Raw genomic sequence first — 12591 nt, 5'->3', positions numbered from 1 at the left:
CCGGGAAGATCCCACATGCCGCAGAGTGGCTGGACCCGTGAGTCATGGCTGCTGAGCCTGTGCGTCCGGAGCCTGTGCTCCTCAAGGGGAGAGGCCACAACAGTGAGAGGCCCATGTACCGCAAAAACAAACAAACAAAAAAAGACCTCTGGGTTTTGCATCATGAGCACTTTCTAGGATGGCACTTACGTGCATTACTATAAATGAGAATTCATGAAAGAATGTGTTAATTACTGAGCTATTGTCCCTCAGCTCCAAACCCACCCCTCTCTACTCTGTTCTGCAAGGCTGGGCTGGACTATACAAACCACTTCTGTCCTTCACTACCTGATAGTCTCTGCCAGTAGGGGGTGCTAAAGGGAGACTAGAAGGCTGGAGAGGGAAGAATAGAACTTCACTGTGTTTCTTATTCCTGGGAGTGTCACCCCAGCAATGCTGCTTCACCCTCGCAGCTACTCTTCCTTCCTGTAACAGAGTTGAATCTGTTAGCAGGTTTTCCAACTTCCGCTTTATTGTGTCTCCCTAAATGATGCCAGCTCAGCTGTCTGGCACCCTCTCCTCAAAGGTCTGGGTCCCAGGTTCATGAACACCTGCCTCCGAATTTATAGACACCAACACCAGCTGGGCGGAGGTCTGAGTTCCGTTACACAGACCACCCCACCTCCTCCAAGCCCTAAACTGTAATCATTCCAATTTCTTTCCTTTGTTCCTCTAGATCTACAGTGCTAGTTGTTTCCTACATGTGTTACATCCATGATACCTTACAGTTTTTTTGTTTTGTTTTTGTTTTTTTGCCTTTTGAGTTACCCAGTTAACACCTCTGTACGAGTTAACAGTTCTTTACATTAAGTTATCTGTTAGAATAACGAATACCATCTCCCTCTTTGAACCAGACCCTGACTCAGGGTCCTGACTAATGCAACTAGTATTACAACACAGCCTTGGGAGAGATAAGACTGGAGTATCTATCGTAACAAGTATTTCTCATTACTTTTTTCAATTGGGGAAGCTTACCTTGTTCTGGAATGACCTCAAAATATGCCCGGATTCCTGATAGCCTAGGTATCTGAGGAGACTTCAATGTCACCAACATGAGATTATTTGTCGAAACAAATGACATTAATGTCCTTGTGGGTTCACAAATTCTGAAACCAGATAACAAAACAAAAGCACATAAATAATAGGTTATTGAGGATCGGACCTCCATCCACCACTAATTCCACACATTTCTTGGGCCATCCACACAGTTCCTGTGAATCAGACTCTACCAGCCAGGTCTTCATCAATTAGTGGCCAGAGGGCACTACAGATGGAGCGGAGCTGATATAGCTGCAGAAATTTTTGTCTAGTGACTAATGAAGAATTCTCTTGGATGGCTGTCACTGGACACTCCTTGAGAACAAACAAGGTATACAGGCAGGGTATTTAATAGCTAAAGTCATGGGCTCTTCACCAGGGAAAACTGGGTTCAGAACTCAGCTCTATCACTTAACTGGGCAATGAAGTAACTAGTTCTTCATAAATGCCAGTTTCCCGACTCTGAAATGGTAGTAATAATAACAGTATACTCCTCATAGCATTGTGGTGAGCATTAAATGAGATAATAACTAAATATGTCTGGGAATAGTGAAAAGAAACCAAAAACAGTGATTGAGGGGTGAGCGTCAGTGACAAACTTACTTTTCACTACAAATCTTTAGACACTGTTTGAATTTTTAACATGTTCATTCACCACCAAAATATAAATACGTAAACTTACATAAAATACTATTATATACATACATAAACATCATTTAAAATGATAAGATAATTCATATGCCTTTTAGCACAATGAGTAAAAATAGCAAATTCTTAATAAAGCCTAACTGACATTACTAGGTTACCAAAATATTAAGCACTCATAAAAAGTTGTCTATTAGTGAGTAAAAAATACTAGGATATGTATATGTATACATGTGTGTAATTATGTACACGTATGAATGAAAGAATGTATGCAAAAATATAACAGACATTTATTCTGGGTAATGGAAATGTAAGATAATTGACATTGTTTTCTCTGATTGACCTCATTTTCACAATAAACATTGTGTTATCTTTATAAGGAAAAAAATTTGTTTTACTAATGCTATGCAATCATAATAGAATATTTATTCTCACATTCTATTGAAACAGTAGCCTTCACTGTGATTGCAATGAAAGTAAAATTAAACCAAAAAAAATCTGAAATATGTATCAAAACTATTGACTGAAGTTCCCAATGATTTTGACTGTTGTATGCTACAAGTGAAAAGCAAACACTGTGTCTGATAGGCTCTGGCTAATACAGGGGGCACTAAATAGGGCACGGGTCAATCTTTGACGTCATGAGTATATATAAAAATGGTTTTAAAAAATCCAAAGGCAAGCCAGATACTGCAAAAGAGAGACATTTTAAAAATTCTTTTCACTTGCCAACCAGAGTGCTTGCATAATACCTATACAAGATGGTGCTCCGGATTGGCAAGAGGGAGTCGTAAATGGTCAGGGAGTCGGTGACACAGTTGTCGGCTTCAATCCGGACGGACTCTATCGAGAGACGGATCAGGTGGCCCACTATGGCCACCAGCTTGAAGTGACACATCAGCCTCCCTGAGGTTGCCGAAATCTCCAGAGGGTAGCGGAGAGACAGGTGATCTGCGTAGAAATACTGAGAGCAGCCTTTGTCTGTGGAGACAGAACTTTATTTTGCTTTGTTTTGTTTTAGGAATGATTTTTCTAGAAATCTTTATAGAAGAGTAAAGAGCAAAGGAGCTCACATGGAGAATATCTGCTGCCTTTGCCAGCCTGGAATCCACTCTCATGTCTTCTGATAACAGCACCTAGATTTTACTTTGAGAAACTACTCCTACCCTGTCCATGTGGCTTGGTTGGGGTTAAACTCACCCTAGGTCCAGAAGTGAGCACACGACCCAGACTGACCAATCAGAGCCAAAGCAGCTGTTTCAGGAGTGGGTACGTCAGCCAATCTGAGACAATGAAACTCAGCCCAAGGACTTCTCAAAATACAGGTGAGGTTTTTTTCCACCATGGTAGCTAAACTGATAAGTCATAAGCTTGGATCTGCTGGTGGCCATTTATGCCACCACATTGGAAGAACCCACTTGATGAAGTCTCAGCAGAAGAAAACAAAAATGCAGAGTCCTCACAATATTTTATCTTAGAACCTGGACCCAACCATACCTGCAGCCAGCATATTCCACGTATGTCCCAGTTATATGAGGCAATCACGTTTCTTTTGTGCTTAAGCTAGTTTGAATATATTATATCTGTCACTTGCAATGGAAAGAACACTAACAAACACCATCATGTGAACAGGAAAACTACAGCCAAAAAGGATACTGATTTGGAGGGAGTTGGGGGTGGGGAGGTTGGAGGGCAGGGGAGAAACCACAGACATAATTTACCAGATCCTATGGTTGAAGAGTAATCTGACCGAAGCCCAGCTGCATTGAAAAAGCACATAGAAAAAACACTATCAGTCCCAGCATTTCATTTTATTAGAATTTTGCTCAGTAAAAATATCTTGTCCTTTAAAAGCAATCCAACATATCTGGGATTTACTTTAAAATAATCCTGTGAGGGTAAAAGGGAGGTTGTTTAGGTATTTAGAGATCAAATAGGACAGCTATGAGTTGATAGTTGTTGAAGCTGAGTAAAGTGTGTAAGAGTTCATTAAACAATTCTCTTAACTTTTGTGCTTGAAATCATCTGTTGTAACAACTTTCAAACATTTTTTGAAGATAAAAAAGCAGCTAAACATGGTAATAATTGGTTCTCTATCTGAAGTAATATATGTGGTACAGAATTTTCCACTAGAGATGTTTTTATTGATTCATTACTTATTACAAATACTTATCAACTACCTACTATGTGCCTAACATATATATATATAATTTAAATCAAAATAGAAAACTGCATAAATTTTGGGTTAGACAATAATTAAACCACTTTACTGTCAAGACAAATGATGGAATTTGCATTCTGACTGTGTTTTGGGCAGACCATTTTGGAGCATTGGGGCACACTATCGAACAAAGGCACAGTTCTGTCTGAACAAGGGAAGAAACAAGGAAGGAAACCTCAGCAAAATTTTCCTCCTCCAGGACCTTGTCCCTTGGAGCCTTAGTTTGAAGATGCATGAAGCCAAATTAAATATAGAAAAGGGTACACTTTAATAAATTCATTTTCATGTATATTCTGACCCCAATTCTATTGTCTAATCACTGTATATAACATTTAGCAACTTCCTTTATCAATGTAGCTCCAATGTCCTCAGCTAATCCTGTTCCACTGGGATTGTGGAGAAGAATACAGTCATTCCTCAGTATCCACAGGGGATTGGATCCAGGACCCCCAAGGATACCAAAATTCATGAATGCTCAAGTCCCTTATGTAAAATGGCATAGTATTTGCATAAAACCTATGCACATCCTCCTGTATACTTTAAATCACCTCTAGATTACTTCTAATACTTAATACAGTGTAAATGCTGTGTAAATAGTCTCCAGCCTGTGGTAAATTCAAATTTTGCTTTTTGGAATTTCCTAGAATTTTTTTTTCCAAATGTTTTCTATCCATGTTTGGCTGAATCCATGAATGCGAAGTCCGTGGATATAGAGGGAAGACTACTTCACGGCAACATTGACTACGACAACGACAGTATCAAGAGTGCTGTAGGAAGGAGTGCTTGAAGGAGAATTACCCAACAATCACCATTTAGTACCACAGAGTCCATATCCACAGCCAGACCCTGCAGGCTCCCCACGGAGGTCCGGTTTATGATGCTTGTCTGGATGGAGTCCTTCAAGATGGCAGCCACACAGTCCTCACAGAAGATATGGCCCTTGGCATGTGGCATGACAAACACAAGCCAAAAGTGGACAAGGAGGCCACCTTTGTTGTTACTGCTGTAGGGAAAAGAGAAAGAAGTTCAGGGATACCTCTTAGGAAGTAGACTTTCATAAGGAGCCAGTGACCCAAGTGATAAATTCAAGGTGAGGCCAATGAACACATCTTTCAACTGAACATAACTTCCTTCTTTAGGAAGCCATTGACTCCTATCTTGGGAATTTGGAAAGGAAAGCATCATGGTATGTGTATTCTTGTGCTGTGTTCAAATCTAGAACTGTTAGTATATTTTGCATCTCCATGGAGAATATACTATTTCTATGGATGTCAATCAGTATTCACTGCTATTACAAATAACAACAGTTAGAATGTTTGATACCTCACCATGTCCAGACACAGTGCTAAATCTGCTTTATCCCATTTAATCTTTTGAGGAAGGTCTTGTTACGCTTCCAGTTTTATAGATGAGGAAATTAAGGTCATCTACAACTCAAAATCACACAGCTACTGAGTAGCAAATCAGGAATCAAGCTTAATTTGGTTTTCAATCTGACCCTGGAGTAGGAGCTCTTACCTGCATAAAAATTGTCATATTTTATGAAAAAAACATAAGATAGTGTTCTATAGTACATAATTTGGGAAATGGAAGGTGAAGGAGAGGAAACAAATTGCTTTACTCCAAGACTTCTCAGTGCCTTTAATCTGCCCAAACGGATTGTGAATCTCTGCAGATATATTAGGGGTGGGGGGAGATGGGATACAGTACAAGGCACACAAATTTCCCTAAAAATTATTTGACCATGGGATCCTATTTTTCTCAGAAGATCTCTAGTGACCAGTTTTTTACTGAACATATTTTGAGAGACATTGACTGGTCTGTGTTTTCTGTTTGCCCTCACCCAATATAGTGGACGTATTTATGGTTATCTTGCCCAGTGGCCTTAATACAAAGGTCTAGGATCCCAGTTCTGGAAAGAGGGCAGGTTTTGGTAAATGAAGAAAAAAACTCAGCATGATAGTGTGACAAACAGTTCAGCTGCAGGTTGCGCAGTGGTTAAGAATCCGCCTGCCAATGCAGGGCACACGGGTTCGAGTCCTGGTCCAGGAAGGTCCCACATGCCACGTAGCAACTAAGCCGATGCTCCACAACTACTGAGCCTGAGCTCTAGAGCCCCCGAGCCGCAACTGCTGAGTCTCGTGTGCCACAACTACTGAAGCCCATGCACCTAGAGCCGGTGCTCCGCAACAAGAGAAGCCACTGCAATGAGAAGCCCGTGCACCACAATGAAGAGTAGCCCCCGCTCACCGCAACTAGAGGAAGCCCGCGCGCAGCAACGAAGACCCAACACAGCCAAAAATACATACATACATACATAAAGTCTTTAAAATAAATAAATAAAAGGGGGATAAAAAGAGTTGGGTTGCTATTGTGCTAGAAGGGTATTAACCCACAACTGCCCCTAAGTGGTTACTTGAGAATGGCGCTCTTTCAGCCCTTCCACAGCCTTTTGAGGTATTTACAGCAGTGAACGTGGAAGTCCCAAAGCAAGGGACATTCATTACCTGACATCTGCAACGACCGACTGCTTGTAAAATTTGGAGAAGGCAGATGTTGTATAAACCAGGTTTACCTGCAAAAGAAGAACCAAGATGACTGAAGTCTTTCAAATTGGCTTCCTCTCATGATACCCAGTGTGCCGTAGGTCCAAGCTCTGACAGTTAGCAAGGAGAAAAGCAAGGCTCAAACTAAAGGCCTCTAAGGCCAAACCCAGACATTATTCCTTGAGTTCAAATAAATTCTTACTTCCTGTATCAGGGTTACTTACTGTCATTCTGCTCTCTGTGAAGATTAATCAGCTACCTTTATTCATTTATTGCTGTCTTTAGACACCCTAACCAAGCTTAACTGCTGCATTCTGCCTACTCCAAAAGTTAATTTTCTCCACAATGAATAAGTGAAACTCCTTTAAGCGTATTTTCAAGGTATTCGGCCCAACCTCTTTTCTACCAATGCACGCCATGGAAAAAGTATATTAGCCGCTAGAGGGCGCGTGGTGCCCACAGTCCAATTTCCACATCCCACTGCAGAACTCTCCAGTTTCCAGGGACACACCCAGATCTTTGAAAACACCATAAAAGGATCTCAAAAGAGAGCTATTTCAGTCAATTGACTGTTTGCCCTTACTTAGCATTTCTAAAACCAATTTCTTCTGCCAAATCTTCTCCTCCTGTAGTCCCCTTTTTACATAATAGCAAAATCACCTACCTAATTGCCCAGGAAAAAAACCAAAAAATGAAAAACCTTAGAAATAATATAGCATTGTGGAAAAAAATGGGCCATGGAGTTTAAATTCACTATGCAACACAGAACACATTACCGAGGTCTGCTGAGCTTCTTTTTTTCTTTCTCTCTCTCTTTTTTTTTAAAACATCTTTATTGGAATATAATTGCTTTACAATGGTGTGTTAGTTTTCTGCTTTATAACAAAATGAATCAGTTATACATATACATATATCCCCATATCTCTTCCCTCTTACATCTCCCTCCCTCCCACCCTCCCTATCCCACCTGTCTAGGTGGTCACAAAGCCCCGAGCTGATCTCCCTGTGCTATGCGGCTGCTTCCCACTAGCTATCTATTTTATTTTATTTTTTTACCATCTTTATTGGAGTATAATTGCTTTACAATGGTGTGTTAGTTTTCTGCTTTATAACAAAGTGAATCAGTTATACATATACATATGTCCCCATATCTCTTCCCTCTTGTGTCTCCCTCCCTCCCACCTTCCCTATTCCACCCCTCTAGGTGGTCACAAAGCACCGAGCTGATCTCCCTGTGCTCTGCGGCTGCTTCCCACTATCTATCTACCTTACGTTTGGTAGTGTATATATGTCCATGCCTCTCTTTCGCTTTGTCACAGCTTACCCTTCCCCCTCCCCATATCCTCAAGTCCATTCTCTAGTAGGTCTGTGTCTTTATTCCCCTCTTGCCCCTAGGTTCATCATGACCTTTTTTTCCCTTAGATTCCATATATATGTGTTAGCATGTGGTATTTGTTTTTCTCTTTCTGTCTCTCTCTTTTTTAATCTGTAAAGTGGTGATCAAAATGCCTACCTCTTTGGGTGGGATGTTAAATAACTATAACAAAATGCATTGAATGCAATACTAACTATACAAACAGGGTCTACACAAAGGCAGCCTTGACTCTGCAGGAGGCCGGGAAGGATTTCACAGAGAAGGAGGCTTTTTGATGGGTCATGAATGACGGTGGAATTTCACTCCATAGAAATTGGACAGACGTCTTTAGGTCCTGAGTGAATAGCAGCAGAAACCAGGGCTGCCAGACATGTAAATGCAATGATTATTCATAACACAAGTAATGACTGCCTTAGATCACAAGGTTTCTGTTGGGAGAAAGTGGTAAGGAATGAGACTGGGACAATCAGGGGACAGATTTAGAAAAGTGCTTGCCTGCTATTCTTAAGAATCAGTATTTTATCCTGCTATTCTTAAGAATCAGTATTTTATCCTTAAGCCAAAGGAGAAATGTTATTTTTGAAGGATAACTTCAGCAGTAGAGAGGAATGGCTTTGGGTGTTGAAGGAAGAATACTGCCTGGGATTGGAAAAAAAATGGTAAAGAGATTTTAAAAGAATGTCCATTTCCTTGGGCTAATTTGAGGGATAATTGATATATTGAAATGGTAAAGGGTTTCGCACTTTACCCAGTATATAGGAGGCCTTCAATCAATAAAAGCCACTATGCCTGCTACCGTCTTTGCTCGCTCGCTCTCTCTCAGCCCTTCTTCATTTTACACTGCAGAGTGCCTGTCACTGCAGGAGAGTCGCCACTGCTAGGCCACCCTCTCCATTACTGTGCAGACGCAAACTGGCAGAAACTTTCTATTGGTAATGGGTAACGAGAGCCATGATAAATATTCTTCTATGTGACCAATTATACTTTTAGGAAAGCAGCTAAGGAAGTAATCAGAGATACACACAATTTACATGGCGGTTTTGTTATAGTGTTATCTGTTAATAGCAAAAATTGGAAACAACTTAAATATCCAATAAAAAGGGACTTGCCAACTTGAAGCTATCAAAACTTATGCTTTTTAAAGAATATGAACTTGCGTAGAAACATGCAATCTTATGTTAAGAGGAAAAAGTCAGATTATAAAACTGAATATCTACTAATACTCCAATATTGCCCTATGTCCTGTGTCTATGTGGTCCAGAATCAAAAGGGGCTCTATCTCTGGAGACGATGTTAAAGGAGATTATATTTTTTAAATACTTTTGTAAATTTTCTAAATTTTTACAATAAATACTTACCAGTTCTACACTAGGAAAGGGTTTTTTTGTTTTGTTTTTTGTTTTCTTAAGTGAAGAGATGCCAGTGCATCAAGGTTGAAATAAATCTGTATGGATTACAGAATTAATCAGTATGCATGTGATTTCTGTACTGGAAGGCGTTTTAAATATCACCTGATCCAATTATTTTATTTTATAGATAAGAAAAAGTGAAGCTCAGAGAACCATTTCTTTTTACTTTCAGGAGAAAAAAAAATAAGCAATTCTATCAAATAAACAATTTTATCTTACAACCAAGATGAGCTAAATTCCATGTTTCCCTGAGTTCTTCCTTCATCCACCCTGCTCACCTGTGACACTGTAACCCCAACCCCCCATCCCTTACCCCCTGACCTCACCTTCCCCAGCCTTTCAAGCTCCCCCCATCACCTCACCACTTGCTGCACGGTCCGGGCCACTGATAGAAATTCCCTGGACTCCTTCTGTCGGTATTCAGGAAGAAACTCAATGTTGGTGATGCGAAACATCCCAGCAAAGTAAAAAGCATCTCTGCTTTCTGTCTTACCTGTAAGAGAAGAGAGAAGGTGGTTAGGAGTCTTTCCATCTGCGTGACAGTGAGGCATTGTCTGCTCTATGTCACTATTGGGCTCCTAAAATGATTTTATTTAGACAGCTTCTTTAAGCTGTCTTTTTTAAAAATTTATTTGTATTTAATTTATTTATTTGTGGCTGCATTGGGTCTTCGTTGCTGCATGCAGGCTTTCTCTAGTTGCTGTGAGCAGGGGCTACTCTTCGTTGCGGTGCACGTGCTTCTCATTGCGGTGGCTTCTCTTGTTGTGGAGCAAAGGCTCTAGGTGTCCGGGCTTCAGTTGTTGTGGCTTGCGGGCTCTAGAGTACAGGCTCAGTAGTTGTGGTGCACGGGCTTAGTTGCTCCGCAGCATATGGGATCTTCCCGGACCAGGGCTTGAACCCGTGTCCCTTGCATTGGCAGGCATTGGCAGGCAGATTCTTAACCACTGTGCCACTGGGGAAATCCTACATAGCTTCATATTTTACAGACTGTGAGGCTCTAAATGTAGTTAATAACATCTCTTCTGGACTTCCCTGGTGGGAAGAGCCAGGCAAAGCAAGATGATAGGCCAAAGGAAACCCAGAAGAAATGCCCCATATAAGTGATTCAAACTACCACGAGGGTGCATCTCTCCCTCTGAGTCCACCCATGCGTCTATCTACACTTACTCTTTTTTCTCCTAATAAACACTTCACTTGTTTCACTACTTTCCGTCTCTATGTGGAAATTCATTTCTACAAAGCCATGGGCCAGGGTCTTATCACTGGCCAGTGGCCTTCATGGTCTAGTAGCTAAGATTCGGTGCTCTCACTGCTGTGACCTGACTTCAAACTCTGGCCAGGGAACTGAAATCCTGCTTCAAGCTGCTGCAGGCTGAGGCCACCTGAGATCAACTCCTGCTCAAAAACTCTGCCCAGGGAGGACCAGGGGACTGGGCATCAGGTGGGCCAGAAACTGCTGTGAAGACAGACAAAGACATTGCTGTGTCTGAGCTGCCTTCAGGCACCTGAGAATAGCCTAGGGAGATGAGGGACTCTCCTTTCAGCCGTTCCTTTTTGTTACAAGGTCTTACGGGTATGAGGCATCACTCCCAGGCTCCCATGGCTGTGATACCTTTCTTTCCTGTGACACATACCCCACGGTATCATAGCTTCTGTCTGCATTTCTGTCTTTCTAGATGAACAGTAAATTCTTGTCCTTCAACCCCAAGTCAGGGTAACGAGTGCCTGACTTAGCTTTCAAGCTCAGTAATTGTTCCTGAGAAGGAAGAGAGAGAGGAAGAGAAGGAGGGAATAATCTCTCTTAGCACAATACCCAGTGCGTGGGAATGTTAAATAAGTGATGGCTGAATTAAAAAGGTGCAGCCTCTGTGGAGGACAGGGAGCAGCCTCCCTGTGTGACCCATCCAGGCTCATATCAGCCCTGTAGTGTAGTGAGGCTGTGGAGAGTGGGGAAGGGGCTGGAGGCCTGAGCTCCTGTCTTAGATTGGTTCTTTGAAGTTATGAAACTGAGGCCCCTAAAACTGAGCTCCTCTGCCAAGTTTATGACTAAGCTCTCTATCCAAAACCTTACTCCCTTTCTTGTCCTGTACTTGTTCACCTCAAGATCAAGGAGTAGCAAAGAAAAGGGGGGACTGAAACAGAGCAGGACCCTGCAAGGCCCTCCTGGGTACAAAAGCCTTTCCATTTTCCCCATTTCTTGTTTGTAGGAAAAAGGCTTCAGCCTCCCAGACCTTCCCTGAGTTCCAAAAGGCAGATTCAAACACTTACTAATTAGAAGTGAGGGAATGCAGAAACAAAGGAAAAGCAGTCAAGAAACAATAGTGCAGAGTCCTAGTTCCTCCTTAAGGGATAAACCTAATAATCTGATACATATATTTGAGTTCTTCTATAGGAACAAAGGACCTATCCAGGTGGAGGATGTTGACTTCAGGCTGAGCACAATCACGTAGACCCCAGACTGGTTGGAACCAGAAGGCTGATGGTTGAGATTCCTGAAATACCATCCTGTTACCTCACCACCAACCATCAGAAGAAAGTCACACACCCCATAGCCCTCCCCAACAAAATTTGCCTTTAAAAACTCTTCCTTGAAGACCATCAGGGAGTTAGGGTCTTTTGAGCATGAACTGCCCAGTCTCCTTGTTTGGCCCTTAAAATAAAACTTTCTCTGCTCCAAACTCCAGCATTTCGATTTGTTTGGCCTCACTGTACATCAGGCACATGAACTTAGGTTCAACAAAAGTTATGTTGAGGCGGGAGATAGATGGGCCCTCAGGGCAAACTGTTTGAGTTCATTCCCTGTGGACCATAATCCAGATGGGAATAACAGGACAATTGAGAGAGGAGGCTGGGCCCTGTCCAGATAGAAGATAAGAGACCACATATTTTATTCTCAAAGTCAGGAGACCTCTCCGCCTACACATGCGTAGAAAGGCTCTTTGGAGGTCAAAAGGGGAGTGATGCCAAGTGGCAAAATCTACCCATACGCCTCTTTGGTTGAATCCATCTTGGCTAAGAGATGCACGCGCACACATGGGAAGATCCTGAGATATACCAAATATGGACTCTGAACTAAGCAAATCAAAACGATTTTGGCCAAAGGAAACATGGAAGAAATGCCCCATAAAAGTGATTCAAACTGCCACTTCGCGACTCTCTCTCTGAGCCTGCCTGTGTGTCTATCCACACATACTGTACTTCTTTTTCCCCTAATAAATACTTTACTTGTTTCACTACTTTCTGTCTTTGTGGGAATTCTTTTTTCTGCAAAGCCATAGGGCCAGGGCCTTGTCACTGACCACTAGTCTAGTGGCTAGG

At 41.8% G+C, this 12591-nt stretch overlaps 1 protein-coding gene across 3 annotated transcripts in view; it reads right to left on the bottom strand.

Moving 5' to 3' along the window:
• Positions 1–12591, bottom strand: part of TMPRSS7 (transmembrane serine protease 7) — a 49302-nt gene that overhangs the window by 31274 nt on the left and 5437 nt on the right. Inside the window, exons 3-8 of one of the 3 annotated variants that reach the window (XM_060099853.1) lie at positions 9636–9766; positions 6451–6518; positions 4753–4946; positions 3444–3482; positions 2475–2703; positions 1015–1145 (exon numbers count right to left, since the gene is read on the bottom strand). In XM_060099853.1, coding sequence (XP_059955836.1) covers positions 1015–1145; positions 2475–2703; positions 3444–3482; positions 4753–4946; positions 6451–6518; positions 9636–9766 — 792 coding nt within the window. Of the gene's footprint in view, positions 1–1014; positions 1146–2474; positions 2704–3443; positions 3483–4752; positions 4947–6450; positions 6519–6713; positions 6891–9635; positions 9767–12591 lie in introns of those variants that run through there. The other 2 variants (XM_060099851.1, XM_060099852.1) reach the window with 2 other exon arrangements.

Source organism: Mesoplodon densirostris, chromosome 5 (assembly GCF_025265405.1).
Source record: "Mesoplodon densirostris isolate mMesDen1 chromosome 5, mMesDen1 primary haplotype, whole genome shotgun sequence".
NCBI lineage: Eukaryota > Metazoa > Chordata > Mammalia > Artiodactyla > Ziphiidae > Mesoplodon > Mesoplodon densirostris.
The sequence above is the reverse complement of the archived record's forward strand: the minus strand, read 5'-3'. Positions and strand labels throughout refer to the sequence as shown.